The sequence below is a fragment of the Pristiophorus japonicus genome, chromosome 1 (genome assembly GCF_044704955.1).
Source record: "Pristiophorus japonicus isolate sPriJap1 chromosome 1, sPriJap1.hap1, whole genome shotgun sequence".
NCBI lineage: Eukaryota > Metazoa > Chordata > Chondrichthyes > Pristiophoridae > Pristiophorus > Pristiophorus japonicus.
In genome coordinates, this window is record NC_091977.1 from 386,251,863 (window position 1) to 386,278,590 (window position 26,728).

The 26,728-nt window shown below is 45.6% G+C and overlaps 1 protein-coding gene and 1 pseudogene across 4 annotated transcripts in view; one reads left to right on the top strand and one right to left on the bottom strand.

Annotated features, from left to right (window-relative positions):
- stau2 (staufen double-stranded RNA binding protein 2) overlaps positions 1-26,728 on the top strand; it is a 675,620-nt gene that overhangs the window by 114,147 nt on the left and 534,745 nt on the right. For 3 of the 4 annotated variants that reach the window (XM_070891170.1, XM_070891177.1, XM_070891156.1), the window contains exons 5-6: positions 3,772-3,907; positions 15,201-15,245. In XM_070891170.1, coding sequence (XP_070747271.1) covers positions 3,772-3,907; positions 15,201-15,245 — 181 coding nt within the window. The remainder of the gene's footprint in view (positions 1-3,771; positions 3,908-15,200; positions 15,246-26,728) is intronic. The other variant, XM_070891163.1, reaches the window with a different exon arrangement.
- LOC139279203 (U2 spliceosomal RNA) lies at positions 409-640 on the bottom strand (annotated as a pseudogene).

Consider the following 26,728-nt stretch of genomic DNA (forward strand, 5'->3'; position numbering starts at 1 on the left):
TATTACAGCTCCTATGTCCCTTAGGTCTCTAGCAGCAGCACCCTCTGGGGTACAGGTAAGGTGTGTACAGGGTGAAGGTATGTTCAGTGTTACAGTACATCATAACAATACAAGCATGCATATATAACAGAATGCTTGCATGGCTCCCCATTCAACAAAAGCCAGGAGCTGCACCAAGCAAGACCACATCTCACTCCACCAGTACATCAGGTACTGATGAGCTGCTAAAGGCCCCCTACCCACCCCCAGCAGTTCAAACATTAGCAGCTGTGCAGAGGGAGGTTTTTTTGTTTTTTTTTAAAATTCGTAGCCAATCGTTCCAATTCTTTGTCAAATCACAAACGCCAGAGGTCACCTTGCACATGCCAAGGATCACTCTGCGCCAATGCTCTTAGCCAAAAGGCCTAGAGCCACTGCACCGTTCCTGGAAGTACTGCAATACCAGGTTCGTGCCATGGAGGTGGATGGGTCAGGTCCCCCACACACCTCCGTGGAGGTGGATGGGTCAACCCACCCCACCCACCTCCTGTTTCCAAAAATGCAAGCATATACCTTCCTGACCAGGGAGAAACCACCCGGAGGTCCTGGTGGCTGGTCAGGTTAGTTATGCATGATCTTAGCCAAAAGGCCGAGAAGCGATGCAGAGGGAGGTTGTCCCGCACAAGGGTCTGCAGGACAATAATTCCACCAATTTGGCTGAGATTTCCCAGACACTGTCATGCAGCCGACAGCTCGCACTGTACAGGCTGCCAACATAGAACCCCCGGATGGCAATGAACTGGAAAGCCAATGAACAGGAAATTAACTGAAATCACACCCCACTGACAGGGCTCCAGAATTAGGAATTACCTCAGGTTAAGTGGGAAAAATAAAAGGAATGCTGCAGGAGATACAGCCAATCCCAGGATATTTGGCTCATCTAGTTTACTGTACATACACTGACCATTTTGGAAAAAAGGACACCTAATACAAGTTCTTTAGGTGTCCCTGATTTACAAGTATCACTGTATCACAACTAAATGAGGCAATGCTGCATCTCCATTCCATGGGATTTGGTATATGATAGATTTCTTCAGCCAATTTTGTATATACCTCCTGGTCTGTCCTGTTCATATTTATCTTAGGTTTATTTTTAAATAACACACTATCACTCTGTCATAACAATAATGGTCCATCAAAATAGGTTTAACTTTACCACAAAATATGCCACCGATAACATTAACCTTTCATATTGGCCAGTACTACAGATGAATTATTAAATAACTGCAGTATTTAATCGAGACTTGAGTGAATATTAAAATAAATTTGCACGGGTATATGCATCAATAAATAGGGGGCATGATTAAGAAGTTTGCAGATGATACAACAATTGGCCGTGTGATTGATGGTGAAGAAGAAAGCTGTAGACTGCAGGTAGCTATCAATGCAGCTGGGCAGAAAAGTAGCAAATGGAATTCAATCTGGAGAATTGTGAGGTAATGCATTTGGGGAGGGCTAACAAGGGAATACACAATAAATGGTAGGACACTGAGAAGTGTAGAGGAACAGAGGGACCTTGGAGTGCATGCCCACAGATCCCAGAAGATAGCATCATCATCATAGGCAGTCCCTCGAAACGAGGATGACTTGCTTCCACGCCAAAAAAGGATGATTTCACAGCTGTTTCAATGAAGGATCGAATATTCCGGGTCCTGAGCTACATCCTGAAGGGTGGAAGATGCCTGTGCGTGGATTTTTTTAACATGTGTTGGCCGTTGCACACCAGCCACCACACAGGCCTGACAGAGCTAGGTCTTGGTCCAGTGGCAAGGATTATCCAAGACGAATGGAGACCTGCTCTGCTGCACGGGCCTAGTGCGCACACATATTGCAGTGTGGGCTGGCCCTTGCTGCCCCATGGCCTCTCACGCCTCTCCTGGGCCCCGATCACATCCCTCCACAGTCTTTCGCTGTATCTGCCCACGCTCCAATCACTAACCTGGACCTTGATGACATCACTCTTTGTACCTCCTGCACCAGCTCGTGCTGTACCCTGAAGTAGTATGCCTCCATGATGCTCCCGGGCCGCCGCACCTCCGCTCCTTTTATCGCCCCGACCTGCCGCTGGTATTCTCATGCAGGTCGAGGCCTCCATGCTAGTAGGTAGCAGGACAGGTGGATAAGGTGGATACTTACCTTTATTAGATTTATGAGGATGTTGCCAGGACTGGAGAATTTTAGCTCTGAGGAAAGATTGGATAGGCTGGGGTTGTTTTTGGAACAGAGGAGGCTGAGGGGAGACTTAATTGAGGTGTACAAAATTATGAGGGGTCAAGATAAATTGGATAGAAAGGACCTATTTCCCTTACCAGAGAGATGAATAACCAGGGGACATAGATTTAAAGTAATTGGTAGAAGGATTAGAGGGGAGTTGAGAGGAACTTTTTTTCACCCAGAAGGGTGGTAGGTGTCACTGCCTGAAAGGGTGGTGGAGGCAGAAACCTCATTGCTATTAAAAAAGTACTTGGATATGCACTAATCTACAGGAGCTGGAAAAGTGGGATTAGGCAAGATAGCTCTTTTTCGGCCGGCACAGACACGTTGTGCTGAATGATTTCCTTCTGTGCCTCAAACTTTTATGGTTCTATGGGCCCAAGTTTCGGCCTCAGTTGCTCCTGATTTTTTGGAGCAACTGGTGTAGAATGGAGTATCTTAGAAATTCAAATTCTCGGGTGGGGGGGGGGAGAGAGGGGTGAGAAGGGAGGGAGGGGAGGGGGGTGAGAAGGGAGGGAGGGGAGGGGGGTGAGAAGGAAGGGAGGGAAGGGGGGTGAGAAGGGAGGGAGGGGGGGTGAGAAGGGAGGGGTGGTGAGAAGGGAGGGAGGGGAGTGGGGGGGAGGAGAGGTAGGAGGAGGGAAGGGAGGGAGGGGGAGAGAAGGGAGGGAGGAGGGGGGGTGAGAGAAGGAAGGGAGGGAGGGAGGGGAGGGGGGAAGAGAAGAGAGGGAGGGGAAGGGGGGAGATAAGGGGGAAGAGAGAGAGAGAGAGAGAGAGAGAGAGAGAGAGAAAGAAAGGAGAGGGAGGCTGAACAGGCCGGGCCCGGCTGGGCCCAAGACTTCGAGCTTAGACTTACCGGATTGACAGGTAGGGGGGGTCGGGAGCGCGGGTCAGGGCGGAGGGGAAGGGGGGGGGGGGTCGGTCGGTCGTTGGGGGGGGGGCGGGCGGGCGGAGATCGGTCGGGGGGGGGCGGGGGGGGAGGAGATCAGTCGGGAGCGAAGGTCGGGAGCGGGGGAAGCGGAGGTCGGGTCGCGGGGGTGGGGTGGGAGCGGGAGTCAAGTCGGGTCCGGTCCGGAGGAAACAGGAGCTGGGCGTGGGAGGAGCCTTATACACACAGCCCCAGTCAGGGCTAGGGGCTGTGTGCTTCGGGCCCCTCCCACACAGTTTTGGGCGCCTGGAGCTACTGCACATGCGCGCCCACTGTAACGCGCATGCGCAGAGGTCCCGGCACTGTTTTCAGCGCAGGGACCTAGCTCCGCCCCCTACAGCTTCTGCTGCGCCGCGCCGAGGGCCAGAGGACCTGCCGGGAGCCGGAAAATCTGGAAGTTTTTTTTAGGCGCACTTTGTGGTGTGAAAAACGGGCGTCCAGGTCGGGGCTGCGCCGTTCTAGGCGCGGCTCGAAACTTGGGCCCTATGATACTATGAATAATTGTCGATTTCAACCAATTGTGCGAATAAAAAAAGTTACATTGTTTAGTCATGTTTATAGAGGTTATTGATAAAAAATGTTTTGTGTTGCAGGTAGCATAACACCGACTGTAGAGCTGAATGGTCTTGCAATGAAGAGGGGAGAGCCTGCTATCTATAGACCATTAGAGCCAAAGCCAATCCCCAACTACAGAGCTAATTATAACTTTAAGGGCATGTACAATCAAAGGTTAGTTTGGTGAGCTAATTACTTATTGGTAAATTCATTGTTAATTGAAGTACTTACTTGTAATACAAATTGTAATTTGAAGTACAAATGTTATGAATTTGTTATAGGAATAAGTATGATGCAATTCATGCAAGATTTTGTAAGGGAATGTTGCAAAAAGTTTCCGTCAAAATGTATAATGTAGGTCTTGCCTGAATCTTTTGCCTCTCAACCACATACGAAAAAATTTTTTAGTGTTCGGCTGTGTGAGTATTGTGTTGCTCCAAAATAATTTTTTAAACATTTTCATTTTGTGACTGGTTTAGAATCTGCTGGGGAAAAAAGTCCAAAGAAAGTCAATTCTGAGTTAAAGACATCTGAATTAAAATGTTTGTTTCGACTAGAAAAGTACATTTTTGATAAAGTATTTAATGGAATGTTGAAGTTTCTAGAGTCACTGAAAACCTATTATAACTTAGTCCCTTCGATTGTTTAAATTACGGGATATTTAAATAAAAGTTGAGAGTTCATACCAGTTGTATGCAAATTCTGTTTGACAAGGGACATTCTTCTTGCCAACATAGCCGACAACATAACATTTTCTGGCATCTATATCTGTTTGAATACATTGTCTCATCCTGTCACATGGTTTCGCCTTTCTGTGTCCACTATAGTATTCTCTAGTACTTATTTCTTCAGTTCTGTGTTCGGCTGTAAGGTTTAGTTCATAAACTTTATTTAATAACGTTGTTTCAACATAAAGCCAACATAAAGTCAAATCTGTGATAGCTCCAAAATCTGTATGAAGGCTTTTCTTGTAGTGAATATTCATGTGATGTCGCTGTTGTTTCCCTATGGATTATAGCTCTTGCAACCTGTAAATTCTGCTATGCATTACAGGAACAGTCCAAGACAAAGTAAGTCATTATGTTGAAGTAGCTTATTAAGGTAAGCATCTTCAGTATCTGCCTGTTCTGCCAGGCATGTTATGTGAAATCACATCTTACCTTGCCCCTCTTTTCCCCCACTCCCTCCCCAGTAAAGCACCATTGGATCTTTTTGCCATGATTAAGTACAAGTTATCATTTCGCAGCTTGTGAAAATAGGATAGATGGATGACTTTTTGGGCCAGAATAGAAAACTTTGCTCTCGGGATTCAAACCATTTAGTTAGCCAAACAACAAGTATTGGAAACATGAATCTCAACTCTACCTCCACCTGCCTCCGTGGCTCCCACCCTTGAAGTCACCTGTTGCGCTGCTGAAAATTCCAGTAAGGGATCTTATTGAATGCTAATATTTTTTCTTGGGCTTATGCAAAACAGAGAGCACTTGGCTACCAACTACTTTTTGCAAGCTGCCGAAAAGTACCTCTGAGCCAGAAAATGTCACTGTTTTACTCTTGTTACTTTGTAGACTGAAAGAGTATAGGTGAATTTCATCCTGGACCGATACTGAATTTATTTCTACTGAAGCATTACATCAAGGTTGTAACACTAATACAGGTCAGTCCACAAACTGCACATCAGCAGCCCCGCAGCTCATGGATGCGTATGTTTGTATCAGGATCTAAGAATCCAGAGGTCCAAATAGGTTGGAACCAAAATATGGTTTCATGTTCTCTCAGGGCTTGTTTGTTGTAGCAATATTTCTTGGACTAAGATGTTTACACATATGCCCTCCCAGGAAACAGCATGGACTGAGCCTTTGAGAAAGGTCTGCCTTTATCACCAATTGAGAACAAATTTAGTTGCAAACAGTACAAAGCCTTTCTTTGTGGAGAGCATTATTCCTGACCATATGAAATAAAGGGTTAATTTTGCAAGGCTTCACTCCAGGAGTAAAATTTTGCCAGGGGTTATCTCCACTACTGTACCTACACGCTTGCAAGGCTCTATGCCAGGAGTAAAGACTTGCACAATTAACCTTATAGTTTCACCACCAGTACAATGCTTCAATTTGAATACAGATTAGGAGTCAGAATATAAGTTCAACATTTCTTGTGAATTCTGGATCGGATGATGACAACAGCTATAATTTGCTATGCCTGCTGCAAAACTTTGCATGAAACCCATTGCAATAAAATCTACTTACTTAATGATCACCTAAATGCTTGTTCAAGAGTTCAAGAATTCAAGATCAACGAAGGTGCAGGTGATACTTGGAAGATGCTGGTCATGAGCAAAAAGAATGCAGATTGTCATTGCAGTCTGCCCCCATCTCTTTCTTAGTGGGAATTCCTGCATCCTTCAAAAGGTGAGATATACTTGTTGAAGACAATGAGCCCAGGCAGTGCAAAGCTATTTATGTAGCTTTGTTAACAAATTTAGGGACCGAAATTGCCCCTCCTGAAAGCGGTGGCCACAGGACGGTGCGAAAGGGGCCACCATTTTGTAAATTGCCCCTCGTGCGTTTTGGAGTGGTGCCTAGGACCGCTCCGCCCGTTTTCCTGCCGCGGCGTGCATGCGCCGTCCCCTTACCGACTGGCGGGGACCCCCTCGCGAAAATGCCTCTCGGGAAATGGCCTCTTTCCTGGTATTGCCCCGTGGGAGTGGCCCATAGAAACATAGAAAATAGGTGCAGGAGTAGACCATTCGGCCCTTCGAGCCTGCACCACTATTCAATAAGATCATGGCTGATCTGATCACGGACTCAGCTCCACCTCTCTGTCTGCTCCCCTTAGCCCTTTACTCCCTTATTGATCAAAAGTCTGTCCATCTCCGCCTTAAATATATTCAATGACCCAGATCTCTGGGGCAGAGAATTCCATAGATTTACAACCCTTTGAGAGAAGAAATTCCTCCTCATCTCAGTCTTAAATGGGCAGCCCGTTATTCTGAGACTATGTCACCGAGTTTTAGTTTCCGCTGAGTGGAAATATCCTCTCTGAGCTAGTCAGGAGCAGCAATGGGAGCGGGCGGATCTGTGAGGGAAGCGGCGGCAGCGGAGTCAAAAGTAAGAGAGAAGTAAAAAGTAATTGAAGTGTGCCGTCACAGCCAAGAGGGTAAGTGATTGGCTGGTTGATTGGTGAGTAGTTTTCTTTTTTCTTTATCTTTTTTTCTTTTTGTTATTCTTATCAGTAAGAAACCTTTGGCATTGTGACCAATTAAGTTAATTTAAGGGTTAAGCAATGGCAGGAGAGCCCAGACCTGTGTCATTCTCCACCTGTGCTGTGTGGAAAATAGACTACTATGTGTGCAGGAAGTGTATTCAGCTGCAGCTCCTGACAGACCGCATTGCGGCACTGGAGCTGGGCATGGATTCACTCTGGAGCATCCATGATGTTGAGGATGTCGTGAATAGCATGTTTAGTGAGTTGGTCGCACCGCAGGTAAAGGTTACACAGGCAGATAGGGAATGGGTGACCATCAGGCAGAGCAGTGGAAGGAAGGTAGTGCAGGGGTCCCCTGCGGTCATTCCCCTCCAAAACAGATACACCATTTTTGGTACTGTTGGGGGAGATGACTCATCAGGGGAAGGCAGAAGCTGCCAAGTTCATGGCACCATGGGTGGCTCTGCTGCACAGGAGGGCAGGAAAAAGAGTGGGAGAGCTATAGTGGTAGGGGATTCTATTGTAAGGGGAATAAATAGGCGTTTCTGCGGCCGCAATCGAGACTCCAGGATGGTATGTTGCCTCCCTGATGCAAGGGTCAAGGATGTCTCTGAGCGGCTGCAGGGCATTTTGGAGGGGGAGGGTGAACAGCCAGTTGTCGTGGTGCATATAGGTACCACCGATATAGGTAAAAAAATGGGGTGAGGTCCTACAAGCTGAATTTAGGGAGCCAGGAGTTAAACTAAAATGTAGGACCTCAAAGGTAGTAATTTCAGGATTGCTACCAGTGCCACGTGCTAGTCAGAGTAGGAATAGCAGGATAGCTAAGATGAATACTTGGCTTGAGCAATGGTGCAAGAATGAGGGATTCAAATTCCTGGGACATTGGAACCGGTTCTGGGGAGGTGGGACCAGTACAAACCAGACAGTCTGCACCTGGGCAGGACCGGAACCAATGTCCTAGGGGGACTGTTTGCTAGTGCTGTTGGGGAGGGTTTAAACTAATATGGCATGGGGATGGGAATCTATGCAGGGAGATGGAGGGAAGTAAAATGGAGGCAGAAGCAAAAGGTAGGAAGGAGATAAGGAAAAGTGGAGGGCAGAGAAATCAAAGGCAAAAATCAAAAAGGGCCACATTACAACATAATTCTAAAAGGACAACGAGTGTTAAAAAAACAAACCTGAAGGCTCTGTGTCTCAATTCGTAATAAGGTGGATGAATTAACTGTGCAGATAGCTGTTGACGGATATGATGTAATTGGGATTACGGAGACATGGCTCCAGGGTGACCAAGGCTGGGAACTCAACATCCAGGGGTATTCAATATTCAGGAAGGATACACAGAAAGGAAAAGGAGGTGGGGTAGCGTTGCTGGTTAAAGAGGAGATTAACGCAATAGTAAGGAAGGACATTAACTTTGATGATGTGGAATCTGTATGGGTACAGCTGCGGAACACCAAAGGGCAGAAAATGCTAGTGGGAGTTGTGTACAGACCACCAAACAGTAGCAGTGAGGTTGGGGATGGCATCAAACAGGAAATTAGGGATGCATGCAATAAAGGTACAGCAGTTATCATGGGTGACTTTAATCTACATATAGATTGGGCTAACTAAACTGGTAACCATGCGGTGGAGGAGGATTTCCTGGAATGTATAAGGGATGGTTTTCTAGACCAATATGCCGAGGAACCAACTAGAGAGCTGGCCATCTTAGACTGGGTGTTGTGTAATGAGAGAGGATTAATTAGCAATCTTGTTGTGCGAGGCCCCTTGGAAGAGTAACCATAATATGGTCGAATTCTTGATTAAGATGGAGAGTGACACAGTTAATTCTGAGACTAGGGTCCTGAACTTAAAGAAAGGTAACTTCGATGGTATGAGACGTGAATTGGCTAGGATAGACAGGCGAATGATACTTAAAGGGTTGACGATGGATAGGCAATGGCAGATATTTAAAGATCACATGAATGAACTTCAACAATTGTACATTCCTGTCTGGCGTAAAAATAAAACGGGGAAGGTGGCTCAATCGTGGCTTACGAGGGAAATTAGGGATAGTGTTAAATCCAAGGAAGAGGCATATAAATTGGTGAGAAAAAGCAGCAAACCTGATGACTGGGAGAAATTTAGAATTCAGCAGTGGAGGACAAAGGATTTAATTAGGAGGGGGAAAATAGAGTATGAGAGTAAGCTTGCAGGGAACATAAAAACTGACTGCAAAATCTTCTATAGATATGTGAAGAAAGAAAGATTAGTGAAGACAAATGTAGGTCTCTTGCAGTCAGAATCAGGTGAATTTATAATGGGGAACAAAGAAATGGCAGACTAATTGAACAAATACTTTGGTTCTGTCTTCACTTAGGAAGACACAAATAACATTCTGGAAATACTAAGGGACCGAGGGTCTAGCGAGAAGGAGGAACTGAAGGAATCCTTATTAATCAGGAAATTGTGTAAGGGAAATTGACATGATTGAACACCGATAAATCTCCAGGGCCTGATAGTCTGCATCCCAGAGTACTTAAGGAAGTGGCCCTAGAAATAGTGGATGCATTGGTGATTATTTTCCAACATTCTATAGACTCTGGAACAGTTCCTATAGATTGGAAGGTTGCTCAGGTAACCCCATTATTTTAAAAAGGAAGGAGAGAGAAAATGGGGAATTATAACCTGACATTGGTAGTGGGGAAGATGTTGGAATCGATTAGTAAAGATGTAATAGCAACGCAGTGGGAAAGCAGTGACAGGATCGGTCCAAGTCAGCATGGATTTATGAAATGGAAATCATGCTTGACAAATCTTCTAGACTTTTTTGAGGCTGTAACTAGTCGAGTGGACAAGGGAGAACCAATGGATGTGGTGTATTTGGACTTTCAAAAGGCTTTTGACAAGGTCCCACACAAGAGATTAGTGTGCAAAATTAAAGCACATGGTATTGGGGGTAATGTACTGATGTGGATGGAGAACTGATTGGCAGACAGGAAGCAAAGAGTAGGAATAAACGGATCCTTTTCAGAATGGCAAGCAGTGACTAGTGGGGTACTGCAGGGTTCAGTGCTGGGACCCCAGCTATTTACAATATACATTAATGATTTGGACAAAGGAATTGAATGTAATATCTCCAAGTTTGCAGATGACACTAACCTGGGTGGCGGTGTAAGCTATGAGGAGGAAGGTAAGAGGTTGCAGGGTGACTTGGACAGGTGAGGTGAGTGGGCAAATGCATGGCAGATGCAGTATAATGTGGATAAATGTGAGGTTATCCACTTTGGTGGCAAAAACAGGAAGGCAGAATATTATTTGAATGGCGACAGATTCGGAAAAGGGGAGGTGCAACGAGACCTGGGTGCCATGGTACATCAGTCATTGAAAGTTGGCATGCAGGTACAGCAGGCGGTGAAGAAGGCAAATGGCATGTTGGCCTTCATAGCGAGAGAATTTGAGTATAGGAGCAGGGAGGACTTACTGCAGTTATACAGGGCCTTGGTGAGGCCACACCTTGAATATTGTGTATAGTTTTGGTCTCCTAATCTGAGGAAGGACATTCTTGCTATTGAGGGAGTGCAGCGAAGGTTCACCAAACTGATTCCCGGGATGGCTAGGCTTATATTCACTGGAATTTAGAAGAATGAGAGGGGACCTCATAGAAACATAAAATTCTGATGGGATTGGACAGGTTAGATGCAGGAAGAATGTTCCCGATGTTGGGGAAGTTCAGAACCTGGGGTCACAGTTTAAGGATAAGGGGTAAGCCATTTAGGACCGAGCTGAGGAGAAACTTCTTCACTCAGAGAATTATGAACCTGTGGAATGCTCTACCACAGAAAGTTGTTGAGGCCAGTTCGTTAGATATATTCAAAAGGGAGTTAGATGTGGCACTTATGGCTAAAGGGATCAAGAGATATGGAGAGAAAGCAGGAATGGGGTATTGAAGTTGCATGATCAGCCATGATCATATTGAATGGTGGTGCAGGCTCGAAGGGCCGAATGGCGTACTCCTGCACCTATTTTCTATCTTTCTATGTTTCTATGTTTCCCTGCATCCACCTTGTCGAGCCTCCTCGTTATCTTATATGTTTCAATAAGATCACCTCTCATTCTTCTGAACTCCAATGAGTATAATCTCAACCTATCTTCATAAGTCCACCCCCTCATCTCCGGAATCAACTTAATGAACCTTCTCTGAATATGCAAGTATATCTTCCCTTCAATAAGGAGATCAAAACTGTATGCAGTACACTAGGTGTGGCCTTACCAATACCCTGTATAGTTTTTGCAGGACTTCTCTGCTTTTATACTCCATCCCCCTTGAAATAAAGGCCAACATTCCATTTGCCTACCTGATTACTTGCTGTACCTGTATACTAACTTTGTGCTTTATGCTCAAGGACCCCCAGGTCCCTCTGTACTGCAGCACTTTGCAATTTTTCTCCATTTAAATTATAATTTGCTTTTCTGTTTTTTCTGCCAAAGTGGATAACCTCACATATTCCCACATTATACTCCATCTGCCAAATGTTTGCCCACTTAGCCTGTCTATATCCCTTTGCGGATTTTTTGTGTCCTCTTCACAATTTACTTTCCCACCCATCTTTGTATCCTCAGCAAATTTGGTTACATTACACTTGATCCCTTCATCCAAGTTATTAATATAGATTGTATTGACTATCCCAGCAGGTTCGAAGGTCTGAATGGCCTACTCCTGCTCCTATGTCTTATGTTCTTAATATTGGTCTGAAGAACCAAGATGATCGTAGTCCAAACCCAAATGACACTTCAGTGTGGTAAGGATGGCAATGAGGAACAAAAGTTGGTGCAGGAAGCGTACAAGGCTTGATTTCAATATGTAGAGTCTGCAAAATACCCTAGATTTTGGCCCACATGGTCTTAACTGGTTAATGAAGCTCCTGGATGTGAACAACTCTGAAACTCTGAAGTTCTAAAGTTTTCAGCTGTTGAGTCTTGTGCGACTGGATAAGTGAGTGAAAGAATGAAGAATTGTTGTGAGTTCTGCGTAGGAACTCGATCCAATAGAGATAAAAATTGTGACTGTAATAAAATACAATTATGCATGCAATTATGAAATCAAAACATGTTGAAAGGTATTGTCTCATTTGAATCAGCATCAAATGTCATGGTTGTGGACAGAGTTTGGAATGGGGCAGCAAAGTGGAAGATTAATGCCTGATCCTGACCTCTCATCTCTTCTTTAAAATCTCAGTCTACCACCCCACCTCAATTTTCCCCCTGAGATATCCTCCATTAGCCTTTGGACTGAGCGACTCAGCTCCCCTTGCCCCCTCTTCTCTGAATTCACTGCCCACTTATCCTCCCAAACCTAGTCTTCCAAATAATCTCTCCTACCTATATGCTTACAAATCCCGTTGACCTTGCCATCCCTACTCTCAGGTGGTCTCTGTGTTCGCATTGTCTTGATCACTGATGAAGTAATCTACAACCACTTCCTTATCTCACTCACCGTCCCCAACCCCTGCTTCTTCTGTATCAGTTCTTTGGAAAAAAACCTCTCCTCCCCCCTCTCCCCAAGTCACTAACGACTGCCTTTTCAAAGTCCCAACTGCATAGCTGTTGGCGTTCCATTTGATGTTGATTTACTAAACTACTTCCTCAGCTCCATGTTTGATGGTCTTATTCCCAGCAAAATCATCCACTACTCCAAGATCAACTTGGAGTGCAAAGATACTAGCCTGTTTTTTTTTCTTGGAACAGTGTAGGAGGCAAAGGTCAGAGTGGGAGTGGACCGGGGAATTAAAATGATAGGCGAATATATCCTCAACAATATGTACTTATTGCATTCTAATCTCTTTCCCCTTAACTTACTCACAACTCTCTTAAATTCAGATGTCTAGAGACTTACCAGGTTACAATGACTCATTGGCATGGTGAGGTACTGGTGCACCATACCAACCAGCTTGGGTTCCTATTTCGGATTGCTGTCCAGTGAGCCTGGTGGAAAGTGTATGTGCAAATGTCAGATGAGGAGAGGTTTGTGCTCTATGAATAAATAGACAATGGACACGCATTGTATACGTCCACATGAAGAATAATAGCTGAGGTTATAGGGGGCTGTTGATGTATATGCAAATAAGTTGTGGCTTTGCAGGAGAGGAATGGAAATCGGAGCAAGTATGGGGGTCGGGGAGGGGAGCGGGGGAAGGCCATGAGATTGATATTGAATTATTTTCCCTATGATGCATTACATCTGAAGCACCACCCCAAATAGTCTGAAATAGTCTAATACTACTGGGAAATGAAATATTGGCACAGAGGTGCTTTAGAGAAACATAGTTTTTTTTCTGTAAAGCAACTGAAGAAAAATTAAACATTTAAAAAAATTATTCAGCAGCCATTTCAGTGAACAATGGGAATTTGTCAATACTTTCATAGGACTAATCTGAATAGAAAGCAGATATCTCGGCCAATGTTCCCTTTCATTTTATTTTGGGTGCAGGGGTCGTGCGGCCCATTCAAAATACCTCGCATGCGCGGTTTTCCCCATTTAAAAGCTGGTGATCTGGCTGCATGGGAGTTCCAGAGTGCTGCTGCAGGCCCTGATATTTATGGGGAGTGTGCATGGGAGGCCGAAAACGGCGAAAAACCCATCAAGGCCGGGGATGTGGAGTTCCTGCCGAACTTAATGGCATGACCTCACTTTCATTTTTTTGTACTATTCCCCTCCCAGCTGCCGACCAAATTTACAGCCTGGGCAGCAGCTAGGAGGGAAAACTAACGGCAGGAGGACACATCCGGGGACCCTTGGGTACGGGAATTGAAAGATTGGCAATCGGGGGCTGGAGGTGGTGGTAAACACGGTTGCGGTGGGATGGGGAGGCGGGGGTGTGGTGGGCAGGGGCGGAGAGAGACCATTGGGGCTGGGGGGGTGGAGGTTGGCAATCTGGGTGAGAGAGAGGCTGCATTTGGCAGGGGAGAGGCCGAAGGTTTGTTTGAGGGGCCGGGGATCACTCCTGCTCCTCCTGGCCCACAAGGAGTACTGAAAAAGGTACTTAACTTGTGAAGCCAGCAGCTTCTGCCTCCCTTTCACTGCCAGGTTTCCCGACCCCTGGGAAACCGGTGCAGCAACAGTGAATTTTAAATCATGCTCCAAATTACGTCATGGGAGCACAATTTGAATATGTTAATTAAGTGTCCTGCTCTGCGTGGTGGGATACTCGGCCGCCCCGATACCACTGCCAAAAGAAAACCCTCTCCAACCCATTATGGGGCTGTGGGTGTTAATATCGAGGCCACAGTAACCGTTACAAACATTATTATAAAACAAACAATCAGACTTTTTAAAAACAAATTTAAAATATCCTTCATTCCAGTTACTTCAAATTCTCTACTTGTCTACTTTTATTTTAGTGCACTTTTCATATAAAATATCTATGTTATTAAGATATATCTGTGCCAATATTTTGATTCTTTTCACACTGCTGCCGAGTGAGTAAAGGTACAATGATCAAAAAGTTTCAGGTTCAATTTTTAGTCTCTACCGACTTAGCTGATGTCAACTGGAGCAGCAACTGGAGGCCTACAATTAACCCTTGTGTTTGGGAAGGGATATCAGGCATGGACAGGGATTCTTGCTGGAAAGTGCATGTGTGTGGATGTTGGGTGAGAACAGGATTGGGCTCAGCTGTGATGCTATCTACAGTTGAATAGTAGAGAACATTTGGTCAAAGATATTGCCAGTTGGTACATTGGTAGGAAAATTTAAATTGGGCTCTGTGTCTTGTGGTATAGTTAGAAAAAAATGAATCCATGTCCCTGCACCCTGCGATTTCTGCTGGGAAGTATGTGAAGGTGGATATTCGGTGAGAAGCAAATTGGGCTTGTCTGTGATCTCCAAAGTTGAATAACGTGATGACTAGCTTATTGCTCTTGTGAAAAATGATTTCTTCAGTGAGGTATCAGAGAGATGCCAGCACCAGTGAAACCTCTCTCCATGATCCTGAGAAAAAGAAGACAGGAAATTGAAGAAAACAAACTGGTGCATAGGGACTTGCAACTTATTTTTAAGTTTGTTGTTTAGTTCCCTTAGTTTAGGATATGTATGAATCTATTAAGTATTCTTGTGCTAATGTTATTCGTTTTTAATAGCCAAAAGTGAAAGTCTCACTTCCTATTCAGGTCTGTTGCCATTTCTGGTTTGCTTGGGAAGGGAATGAAGGGATAGTGGCCCAATATGCATTCAGGGGATTGATCCTCTAATCATTAAAACTGCTAATAATTTTTCTTTTAGGCCTGAATGTGCAGAAACAGAGAATCTGATTAGCGAGACCAACGGGTAAGAAATATTTTGGTAATTGTTTTAGAATAGGCCCATTTTAAGCTGCAAATAAGCTACATTGCTCCTTTAAAGTTAAACAATTTTGATTTTTGAGTATTCTCAAAATTTTTAAAAAAAAAATAATTAAATAATTCAAGGTTCTGTCATTTAAAAAAAAAATCTGTTCTGTATCTGGTTTCTGTTTGTATATTAGAATGAATAGTAACCTGAATTTTAAGGGAGAACAGTACTAAGCAATTTTTGCTTTGAACAGTATTGTATAGGGGGTTTTATTTAAACTTCATTTTAAAGGGTAATTTAAAAAACACAATATTTATGTAAGAGTTGTTCATTTTCCAGCTGAACATCCTTTGAACATTTTTCTTCAGTTCTACTGACATTTCCAAGCAATGGTTTCAAACTAAATTTAACATAAGAACATAGAACATAAGAAATAGGAGCAGGAGTAGACCATACGGCCCCTCGAGCCTGCTCTACCATTTAACACGATCATGGTTGATCCGATCATGGACTCAGGTCCACTTCCCTGCCCGCTCCCCATAATCCTTTATTCCCTTATCGGTTTATCTCTGTCTCAAATTTATTCAATGTCCCAGCTTCCACAGCTCTCTGAGCCAGCAAATTCCACAGATTTACAACCATCTGAGAAAAGAAATTCCTCATCTCAGTTTTAAATGGGCAGCCCCTTATTCTAAGATCATGCCCCCTAGTTCTAGTCTCCCCTATCAGTGGAAACATCCTCTCTGCATCCATCTTGTCAAGCCCCCTCATAATCTTATACATTTCGATAAGATCACCTCTCATTCTTTTGAATTTCAATGAATAGAGATCCAACCTACTCAACCTTTCCTCATAAGTCAACCTCCTCATCTCTGGAATCAACCTTGTGAACCTTCTCTGAACTGCCTCCAAAGCAAGTATAATCTTTTGTAAATATGGAAACCAAAACTGCACGCAGTATTCCAGGTGTGGCCTTACCAATACCCTGTATAACTGTAGCACGACTTCCCTGCTTTTATACTCTATCCCCTTTGCAATAAAGGCCAAGATACCATTGGCCTTCCTGATCACTTGCTCTACCTGCATACTAACCTTTTGTGTTTCATGCACAAGTACCCCCAGGTCCTGCTGTACTGCAGCACTTTGCAATCTTTCTCCATTGAAATAATAACTTGTTCTTTGTTTTTCTTCTGCCAAAGTGCATGACCTCACACTTTCCAACATTATACTCCATCGGCCAAATTTTTGCCCACTCACTCAGCCTGTCTATGTCCTTTTGCAGATTATTTGTGTCCTCCTCACACATTGCTTTTCCTCCCATCTTTGTATCGTCAGCAAACTTGGCTACGTTACACTCGGTCCCTTCTTCCAAGTCGTTCATATAGATTGTAAATAGTTGGGGACCCAGTACTGATCCCTGCGGCACCCCACTAGTTACTGATTGCCAACCCGAGAATGAACCATTTATCCCGACTCTCTGTTTTCTATTCGTTAGCTAATCGTCTATTCATGCTAATATATTACCCGCAACCCCGTAAAACTTTTATCTTGTGTAGTAACCTTTTATGTGGCAACTTGTCAAAAGCCTTCTGGAAGTCCAAATACATCACATCCACTGGTTCCCCTTTATCCATCCTGTTCATTACATCCTCAAAGAATTCCAGCAAATTTGTCAAATATGACTTCCCTGTCATAAATCCGTGCTGACTCTGACCGAATTATGCTTTTCCAAATGTCCTGTTACTGCTTCTTTAATAATGAACTCCAACATTTTCCGAACCACAGATGTTAGACTAACTGGTCTATAGTTTCCTGCTTTTTGTCTGCCTCCTTTTTAAAATAGGGGTGTTACATTTGCAGTTTTCCAATCTGCTGGACCTCCCCAGAAACCAGGGAATTTTGGTAAATTACAACCAATGCATCCACTATCCCTGCCGCTACTTCTTTTAAGATCCTAGGATGCAAGCCATCAGGTCCAGGGGATTTATCTGCCTTTTGTCCCATTATCTTACTGAGTACCACCTCCAGAGAGTGAGTGACAGTGCCTATCCTATACACACCTGTCAATCACACACTGACACATAGTACCAGAGAGTGAGTGACAGTGTCTGTCCTGTACATATATGTCAATCACACTGTGTATATTGCAAAATTCATGAAAATGAATGAGTTGCATATAATTGGAAGGTTAGTCCCTGACACTGTTACAGAATCAGACACCAAGTACTCGCATTGATTTTGAGGACCTAGAATGTTTTCTACATTAAAGGCTGCGCTTCCGAAAAGAGGTGATCACTGAGATTTGCCGACTCATTAAGGCAGACCTGCAGCCCATTACCAACAATATTACTGCACTCTTAATGAAGGTGACTGCGGCATTTTCCTTTTATGCATGTGGCTCTTTTCAGGCATCAGCTGGGGACATAGGCTGTTTTTCTCAGTACGCTACTCATCGGTGCATCCGACAGGCAACTGAAACACTGTATGCATGCCGGATGGAATTTATAAACTTCCCAATGACCAGGAAGGTACAAAGTGAGAGGGCTTTGGGATTTGCACGCATTGCCAGCTTCCCCAAGGTGCAGGGTGCTGTTGACTGTACCCATATTGCCCTGCAAACACCATTATAGGAGGCGGAGGTGTACCGAAATCGTAAAGAATTTCACTCCCTCAAGATGCAGCTCGTATGCGACCATACACAGCACATAATGGCAGTGAATGTCTACTTTCCGAGGAGCATCCATGAAGCACACATCTTGCGTGAGAGCACTATGTCTGACCGGTTGAAGTCTGAGCCACAAGATAAATGCTGGATGCTGGGGGACAAAGAGTACGGCCTCATACACCTGGCTCTCGAGCCCACTGTGGAACCCTCACACAGAAGCCGAGCAATGATATAATAAGAGCCATATAACCACACATAATATAATCGAACAGACAATTGTAGTGGTGGAGCAGCGCTTTCGATGCTTGGACCACTCGGGAGACAGGCTGCAATACTACCCTGAGCAGATTGCTCAGTTCACAGTGGTGTCCTGCATGTTGCATAATTTACCAATCATGCAGGGACAGGAATTGCCACAGGGACTGTGGGACCATCATCATCATAGGCAGTCTCTCGGAATCGAGGAGGACTTGCTTCCACTCCAAAAGTGAGTTCTTTGGCTGAACAGTCCAATACGAAAGCCACAGATCCTGTTACAGGTGGGACAGACATTCGTCGGGGGAAGGGGTCAGTGGAGCTGGTTTGCCGCGTGCTCCTTCCGCTGCCTGCGCCTGGCGTCTTCATGCTCCTTGCGTCGAGACTCAAAGAGCTCAACGCCCTCCCGGATGGACTTTCTCCACCTCGGGCGGTCTGCGGCCAGGGTCTCCCAGGTGTCAGTGGTGATGTCGCACTTTACCAGGGAGGCTTTGAGGGTGTCCTTATAACGTTTCCGCTGTCCTCCTTTGGCTCGTTTACCATGAAGGAGCTCCACATAAAGCATTTGCTTAGGGAGTCTCGTATCTGGCATGCGTACAATGTGGCCTGCCCAGCGAAGCTGATCGAGTGTGGTCAGTGCTTCAATACTGGGGATGTTAGCCTGGTCGAGGATACTGATGTTGGTGCCCCTGTCCTCCCAGGGGACCATCTGAGGAGAGCGTGCAGGAGACAGAGGACGAAGAAGAAAATGAGGGGCAGGAGGATGAGGAGGAGCTTCCATGTGAACCCATGGCACTACCCCCCCATCATCACAGCAGAGGGCACATGGAGCGTATGCCACTGCAAAATTGTTACATCAGCAGCTCATAAATGAATGCTTTGCTTGAATGTGGAGAGCTGTGTTTTGGGACCCTGAGACTGTTACCCCAAAAGTTTGACACTGTACAAGAGTGTTTAAATTAAATTCAAACGTTTATGTAAAAGTTTCAAAAATATACAACAATTTTAAAACTTTGTAAAACGTATAACTATAAAACAACTTTTAACAACTTTAATAAAACTTTAACAAAACTTTTCAACTTTAATAAACTTTTACATATCAAACTTAAATTATTCAATGCACAAGTACAACAAAAAGACCCTTTACTGGCCTCTGCAACAACCTTGCTCCCAGCCTCGACCCCGTGCTACACCACCCTTGGGACAATTCCCCCCTTTCTTACTCCCGCCCTTCCCTTTCACAGTGTCCCTGAGCCTGAACCTCCCCGTGCTGGTACCAAGCCGGCTTGTAGCACCGCACCCGGAGTGCTGTTGCTGTCGCTGGGGGGTCAGACATTGCAGGCGCAATAAATGGGGCCTCAGGAGAAACTCGCGATGTGGAAGGCACGGTTTCAGGGCTGGAAGATGATGTCAGCTCCCCACCCTCAGGTGCTGTCGATCTGACTACTATGGCATGGGCGGGGGGGGTTCCGCGGCATGTCCCGATCCCATCGATTGCCACATGGCTTCAATGCCCCAGTCTGACTGCCGCTTTGATAGAGCCGCAATGTTTGCGGCTATCGTAGTCATGGCCTTGAGCAGCTCTCGACCTCTGTCGACGCTGGCCTGTGACAGATGCACCATGTCCTGGTTCACGCCTGCACCAACCTCCATCTCTGCGGCAAAGGCGCTGCAACACCGAGGGTGCCTTGCTGCGCACCACTTGGTCCCGCAGAATCAGAGGAGCTATGGGGGAATCCCCTGATACAGACTCCGTGGTGGAGGATGTTCGGCTGTCCCACACGGAGCCGGTGTATCCTCCTACGTCTCCACTCCCACCTCCACCTCCACTGGCTGCAGGATCAGCGGCTCTTCTTCTTCCTCTTCCTCTTTGTCTTCCTCATCTCTGCCAGTAGTGAAGTCGGGACAGAGCTGATGCCAGAGGTAGAGGCAGTGGGTCTGTCGTCTGTGTCGGTGTGGTCTGAATCATCCGAGTCTGGAAGTACAAAACAATATTTAAAAAAGCTAGGCACCAGGGGAGAGGTCAGGGTTACATGAGTACATAGCACAGTGACTTAAATGTCCACCACCACTGCAGTACTGCATTACATATCGCAGACAGACAATACATATATGCACTGCGTTACATGCCCCCAACATTGCAGTAAATCACATGAGGCCAACATTACAGTGCAATAAACTCGCATTAAATTCCATCAGGCCAACATTACAGTTAGTTACATTACATGACATGAGAAGACCGCAACACAGACTGCATTTTATTCAACTTACCATCTTCTTGTGTGAGTGGGTCAGCTCCAATGCTGGTGGTGGCACAGTTGCTATCCCAACCAGGGACAGGACAAGGATCTTGATGTCAGTCAGAGGCTCCTGGGTTGTGGGTCCTCCCCCCGTACGCCGCTGATCACCTGCTATTGGAGATGTCTTCTTCTGCAGAAAATAAAGTAAATCAAAGTAGAAATCTTCAATCCATTTAACATCGCAGATACAAAGGGTCATACACACACACAAAACACTGCATTGATCCTCTTGTCATTGCCTGAAAGCACTAATACATCGCCATAACCTTAAGATAAATAACATCATCCGTGTGACACGGAACCTACATTTACATGGTACATGGCACATGGGGGGGGGGGGGGGGGGGGGGTTGCATAAATAAATCATTACTTACTCTTGCTACCCTCACTAGGTCATTCCAGTTCTTACGGCATCTTTCCCCGGTGCGTACCATGGTATTTTGGAGGACACAGCCTACCCGATCTCGTCCCATATCCAGTTGTACTCAATGGGGAGGGGCTTTCCACGACCACCCTTCGTTAGCTCGGAGTACCTCTCTGTTATATGCTCGAGAAGGGCAGGTAACTCTGTCTCGTCGAAGGCCTCAACCTCCTATCCTCTTCGATGTTTTTGTGCTTTGATTTTTTTTAACATTTCCATAAGATTTCTGTTATGATTTTTGCTTTGTAAAATATGTCTTATTCTTCATAGAAACATAGAAAATAGGTGCAGGAGTAGGCCATTCGGCCCTTCGAGCCTGCAGCACCATTCAATAAGATCATGGCTGATCTGTAGAATTATTTGTTGTTCGGAATATTTAACTCTGCAATGTTTTTTCAGTAACTGCCCGTCAACTAGCTTGCTGCTCCTTCTCACTCTCTCTCCCTCCTCTTCAAGTCACTGCGCCTGCGCTTATGACCCTTGACCCCCAAAATCGCAGGTAAAACACTTCTGTAAAAAAAAAAAACGAGGGGAAAAAAAATCACTAATGCACAGTTCAGTGTCGCACAGTTGATCGAAGAGAAAGTCGATCTGGATCGAGTAAGTTACATACCGCCCGCTGCAGACCGCTGACATAATGGCGAAAACATTTTGACCAATTTTGTTCTCTAGTCTTGGCGGTATGCCGGCGGTTTAAAACGACACACCACTGGCATATCGCTGAGAACTGAGCAGAACTTATGCATCGACCAATTTTGGGCACCTCGAGTACTGCGTACAGTTTTGGTCTCCTTTTTTAAGGAGGGATATACTTGCATTGGTGGCAGTTCAGAGAAGGGTCACTAGGTTGATTCCTGAGATGAAGGGTTTGACTTATGAAGAAAGGTTGAGTAGATTGGGCCTTTACTCATTGAAGTTCAGAAGAATGAGAGGTGATTTTATTGAAACATATAATGAGGGGGCTCGACAAGGTAGATGCAGAGAGGATGTTTCCACTCATGGGGGAATCTAGAACTAGGGGGCATAGTTGCAGAATAAGGGGTCACCAATTTAAAACTGAGTTGAGGAGGAATTTCTTCTCTGAGAGGGTTGTAAATCTGTGGAATTCTCTGCAGAGAGCAGTGGAGGCTGGGTCTGTTATGTATGCAATAAAGGTACAAACTGAGTACTGTTTAACTGAAACAAGGTACAACCTTGGCTCTGCTTTATTACGGCCCAAAGTGCCTGACTCACAAAATGGTTGGCCTTTTTATACCAGAACAGCACCATGTGCATGCTGCTCAGTGGCCTCCGACAATGACACCATCTGGTGGCTACAAACAGCATGTACATACATGACAATACCCTTCTCTGAGATCTTATCACAGTCTTTCACAGGTTGAGACAGCCCGGTGCTTTACACTCCTGGGTTGACCGGCTCAGTTCGATTCCGGCCTTGGGTGAATGTGCGGGGTCTGTTGTGGCTGGGTGGTTGACTTGTTGGGGGTGGCAGTGGCCATGTCAGGAATTGCAAGTCCATTTTTATTGAACAAGTCCGTGATGGAAATACCGGCTCACTGATGACCCTTGAGTTCACTGAAGGCTGCTGGTAGGTTGGTTGGTCATCGACGGTTTCTTCATCCGACTGCTCTGGCTCGTCTGTGTGCCTCAGCTTTGTTTGATCCATGTGTTTCCTGCAAGTTTGCCCATTCTTGAGCTTAATAACAAATACTCTGTTGCCCTCCTTGGCCATGACCGTACCAGCGATCCATTTAGGACCCTGACTATAATTCAACACATATACAGGATCATTAACAGAAATCTCGCGTGACACAGTTGCGCGATCGTGGTACCCTTGTTGACTCTGTCTTCTGTATTCAACATGATTACTTAAATCCGGGTGTACAAGAGATAACTTGGTCTTAAGACCTCTTTTCATCATGAGTTCAGCAGGCGAGACCCCTGTGAGTGTGTGGGGTCTTGTCCTGTAACTCAGCAGTATGCAAGACAAGCGGGTCTGCAGTGACCCTTGGGTTACTCTCCTCATGCTTTGCTTGATAATTTGTACTGCACATTCTGCTTGCCTGTTGGATGCAGGCTTGAACGGTACTGACCTTACATGTTTTATGCCATTAAGTTTTACAAACTCCTGAAACTCCTGACTGGTGAAGCACGACCCATTGTTGCTCACCACTATGCCAGGCAGATCACGTGAACATGACATTGAGATTCTCTATGGTTGCCGGGGACGTACTGGATGACATTCTATCCAGTTCGAATAAGCATCCACCACTACTAAAAAATATCTTGCCCAGGAAGGGACCTGCAAAATCTACATGGATCCTGGACCAAGGTTTGGATGGACATGACCACAGACTCAGCGGTGATTCCGCTGGTGCTTTGCTGAGCTGCATGCAGGTGTTGCACTGATGCACGCATGCTTCCATCTCAATCAATTCCTGGCCACCATACGTGGGACCTGGCGATGGCCTTCATCATCACTATACCAGGATGTGTGCTGTGTAACTCATACTCAAACTTCTCTCTCCCTTTCTTAGGCATTACAATGCAATTGCCCCACAATATGCAATCTGTTTGAATAAACAATTCGTCCTTGCGACGAATGTACCGTTTGGCCTCCTCGCACATTTGCTTAGGTATGGCAGACCAATCCCCTTTGAGGATGCAACCCTTTACCACCGATAATATCGGGTCCTCGCTGGTCCCGGTCTTAACTTTTTGAGCCGTGGCAGGGGTACCTTCACTCTCAAAAGCATCCATGATTAATATTAAATCTGCCAGTTGTGGCGTTTCCACCTCCGGTGTGGGCAACGGCAATCGGCTCAAAGCATCGGCACAGTTCTCTGTCAGGTCTGTGGCGAATTAAATAATCATAGACGGATAATGTCAGCGCCCACCTTTGGATGTGGGATGAAGCGTTGGTATTGATACCTTTGCTCTGGAAAACAACAAAATGAGCGGCTTGTGATCGGTCTCTAATTCGAACCTCAGACCGAACAGGTATTGATGCATCTTTTTAACACCGTACACACATGCTAAAGCTTCTTTTTCGACCATGCTGTAGGCTCTTTCTGCTTTAGACAAACTTTTGGATGCATACACGATAGATTGAAGTTTCCCCGACTCATTGGCTTGTTGTAACACGCAACCAATTCCATATGACGATGCGTCACAGGCCAAAACTAAACGGTTACATGGGTCATAATGTACCAGCAGCTTGTTCGAGCAAAGCAGATTGGTGGCTTTCTCGAAAGCTCGGTCTTGCAATGTGCCACACACCCAGTTGTTGCCTTTTCTCAATAGCATGTGTAATGGTTCAAGTCAGGTGCTCAATTTAGGTAGGAAGTTACCAAAGTAATTGAGTAGACTCAGGAACGAACGCAGCTCCGTCACATTCTGCAGCTTGGGTGCATTCTTGATGGCCTTGGTTTTCACGTCAGTAGGTCTGATGCCATCAGCGGCGATTTTCCTCCTGAGGAATTCGACCTCCGGTGCCATGAAGATGCACTTCGAGCGTTTAAGTCTGAGTCCCACTCTGTCCAAACGCAGTAGAACCTCTTCCAGGTTGTTCAGATGTTGCTTGGAGTCACGACCGGTGATCAGGATGTCATCTTGGAACACGAGGGTTCTGAGAATGGACTTCAGTAAACTTTCCATATTCCTCTGGAATATTGCTGCAGCCGAGCGAATTCCGAAAGGGCACCTGTGGTAAATAAACAGTCCTTTTTGCGTGTTAATGCACGTAAGTCTCTTCGACGTCTCGACCAACTCCTGCATCATATAGGCCGACGTCAAGTCCAGTTTTGTGAACGACTTCCCTCTGACTAGCGTCGTAAACAAATCAGCCTTCGGTAACGGGTACTGATCTTGTTTCGAAACCCTGTTGATCGTAGCCTTGTAGTCTCCACAGATTCTGACTGCCATCACTTTTCAGCACAGGAACAATGGGGCTGGCCCATTCATTAAATTCGATCGGTGATATGATCCCTTCACGCTAGAGTCTGTCCAGATCAATTTCGACCTGCTCCCTCATCATATATGGTACGGCACGAGCTTTATGATGGACGGGTCTGCATCTGAGTCCACGTGGATCTGTACCTTGGCTCCGATACCTGCCGATACCTGGTTTGAACAGCGAGGAGAACTTGCTCAATACTTGGGCACATGTATCTTCCTCCGACGACAATGCCTTTGTCGTTTAAGTCGCATCTGATTTTCTCCAACCTGCTCCTGCCGAGCAGCTTTGGGCCATTGCCTGGAACAATCCACAGCGGTAACTCGTGAACCGCACCGTTATACGACATGTTAATTTGTGCACTGCCAATCACCTTTATCAGTTCTTTGGTGTACGTGCACAGCTTGGCGTTAACAGGGCTCAGCCTGGGCCTCACAATCTTAGTATCCCACAGCTTATTAAATGCCCACTCGTTCATGATCGATTGACTCCCCCCCTGTGTCCAGTTCGATCGATACCGGTATCCCGTTAAACTTCACGTTAATCAAAATTGGTTTACTCTTGGTTATGAAAGAGTACAGTCCATACACTTCTTCATCTGGCATCTCTGATTGCGTATGCAGATCCGCGCTATTCTGACTTTCACCCTCCACGTGGAGTGTCGCAGCACGCTTGCTCATCTGCGGACACTTGCGCAGGAGATGCCCCACTCTCAGACAGCCTTTGCAACTATATTGCTTAAATCAGCACTGCTGGTGAAGAAGATTTCCCCCACAACGCCAACATGGAGAAGTCGGATACATTCCCGCTGGTGGACCTTGGGCACAGGTTTTGCGAATGCAGCCGGGTAGGCCCTGCCATGTGCCACTCTGCCGAACGCCGAATCAATCGCATTTACAGTACTTGCCGAGGTTCGGTTCTTCACCTATATTTGCTTTAAACTCCTGTCCGTCGTCATACATGATTGAGCGATCCGGATGGCCCTTTTTAAATTTAACTCCTCCACCGCTAGAAGTTTGCGCAGGATCACCTCGTGGTTGATACCGATAACAAAGAAGTCCCGCAGCATGTCTGCCAACACCGTCCCAAACTTGCACGGTCCCGCTAGACGTCTCAGGTCGGCAACGAATTCCGCCACGCTCTGGCCTTCCAATCGAACGAGTGTATAAAACCTGTATCTCGAGATGATGATGCCGTCGTCTGGCTTGAGGTGCTCCCGTACCAATGTACACAACTCCTCGTACGTTTTCTCTGTTGGTTCACTCAGCATGATCAGACCGTAGATCTTTGAACCGCACACAGTGAGGAACACGGCCCGGCGCCGATCTGCATCGTTGGCCCCTTCATTTTGTTGGCCACGAAATACTGGTTCAAGGCTCTCAAAGTCTGCCCAATCTTCTACCTCCACGAATCACTCTAAAAATCCAATCGTGCTCATTTTGCAAACAAAGGTTCTTGTATTCTCAACGCCAAATGTTATGTATGCAATAAAGGTACAAACTGAGTACTGTTTAACTAAGCAAGGTACACCCTTGGCTCTGTTTTATTACGGCCCAAAATGCATGACTCACAAAATGGCTGGCCTTTTTATACCAGAGCAGCACCATGTGCGTGCTGCTCTGTAGCCTCCAACAATGACACCATCTGGTGGCTACAAACAACATGTATATACATGATAGGGTCATTGAATAAATTTAAATGAAAGAAAACAGTCAAACTTTTCACCAACTCATCAGCAAAGGACATTAACATATGTAAAATTCTGTGGCTACACTATTTTATATTGGTCCTGAATTCGCAGTCGGCGGCGTAACTAAGGAGTACGTTGCTGACATCTGAACGAAATCCACACTTGCCTTGTATGAATCCTCCTTGAGAAGTTGC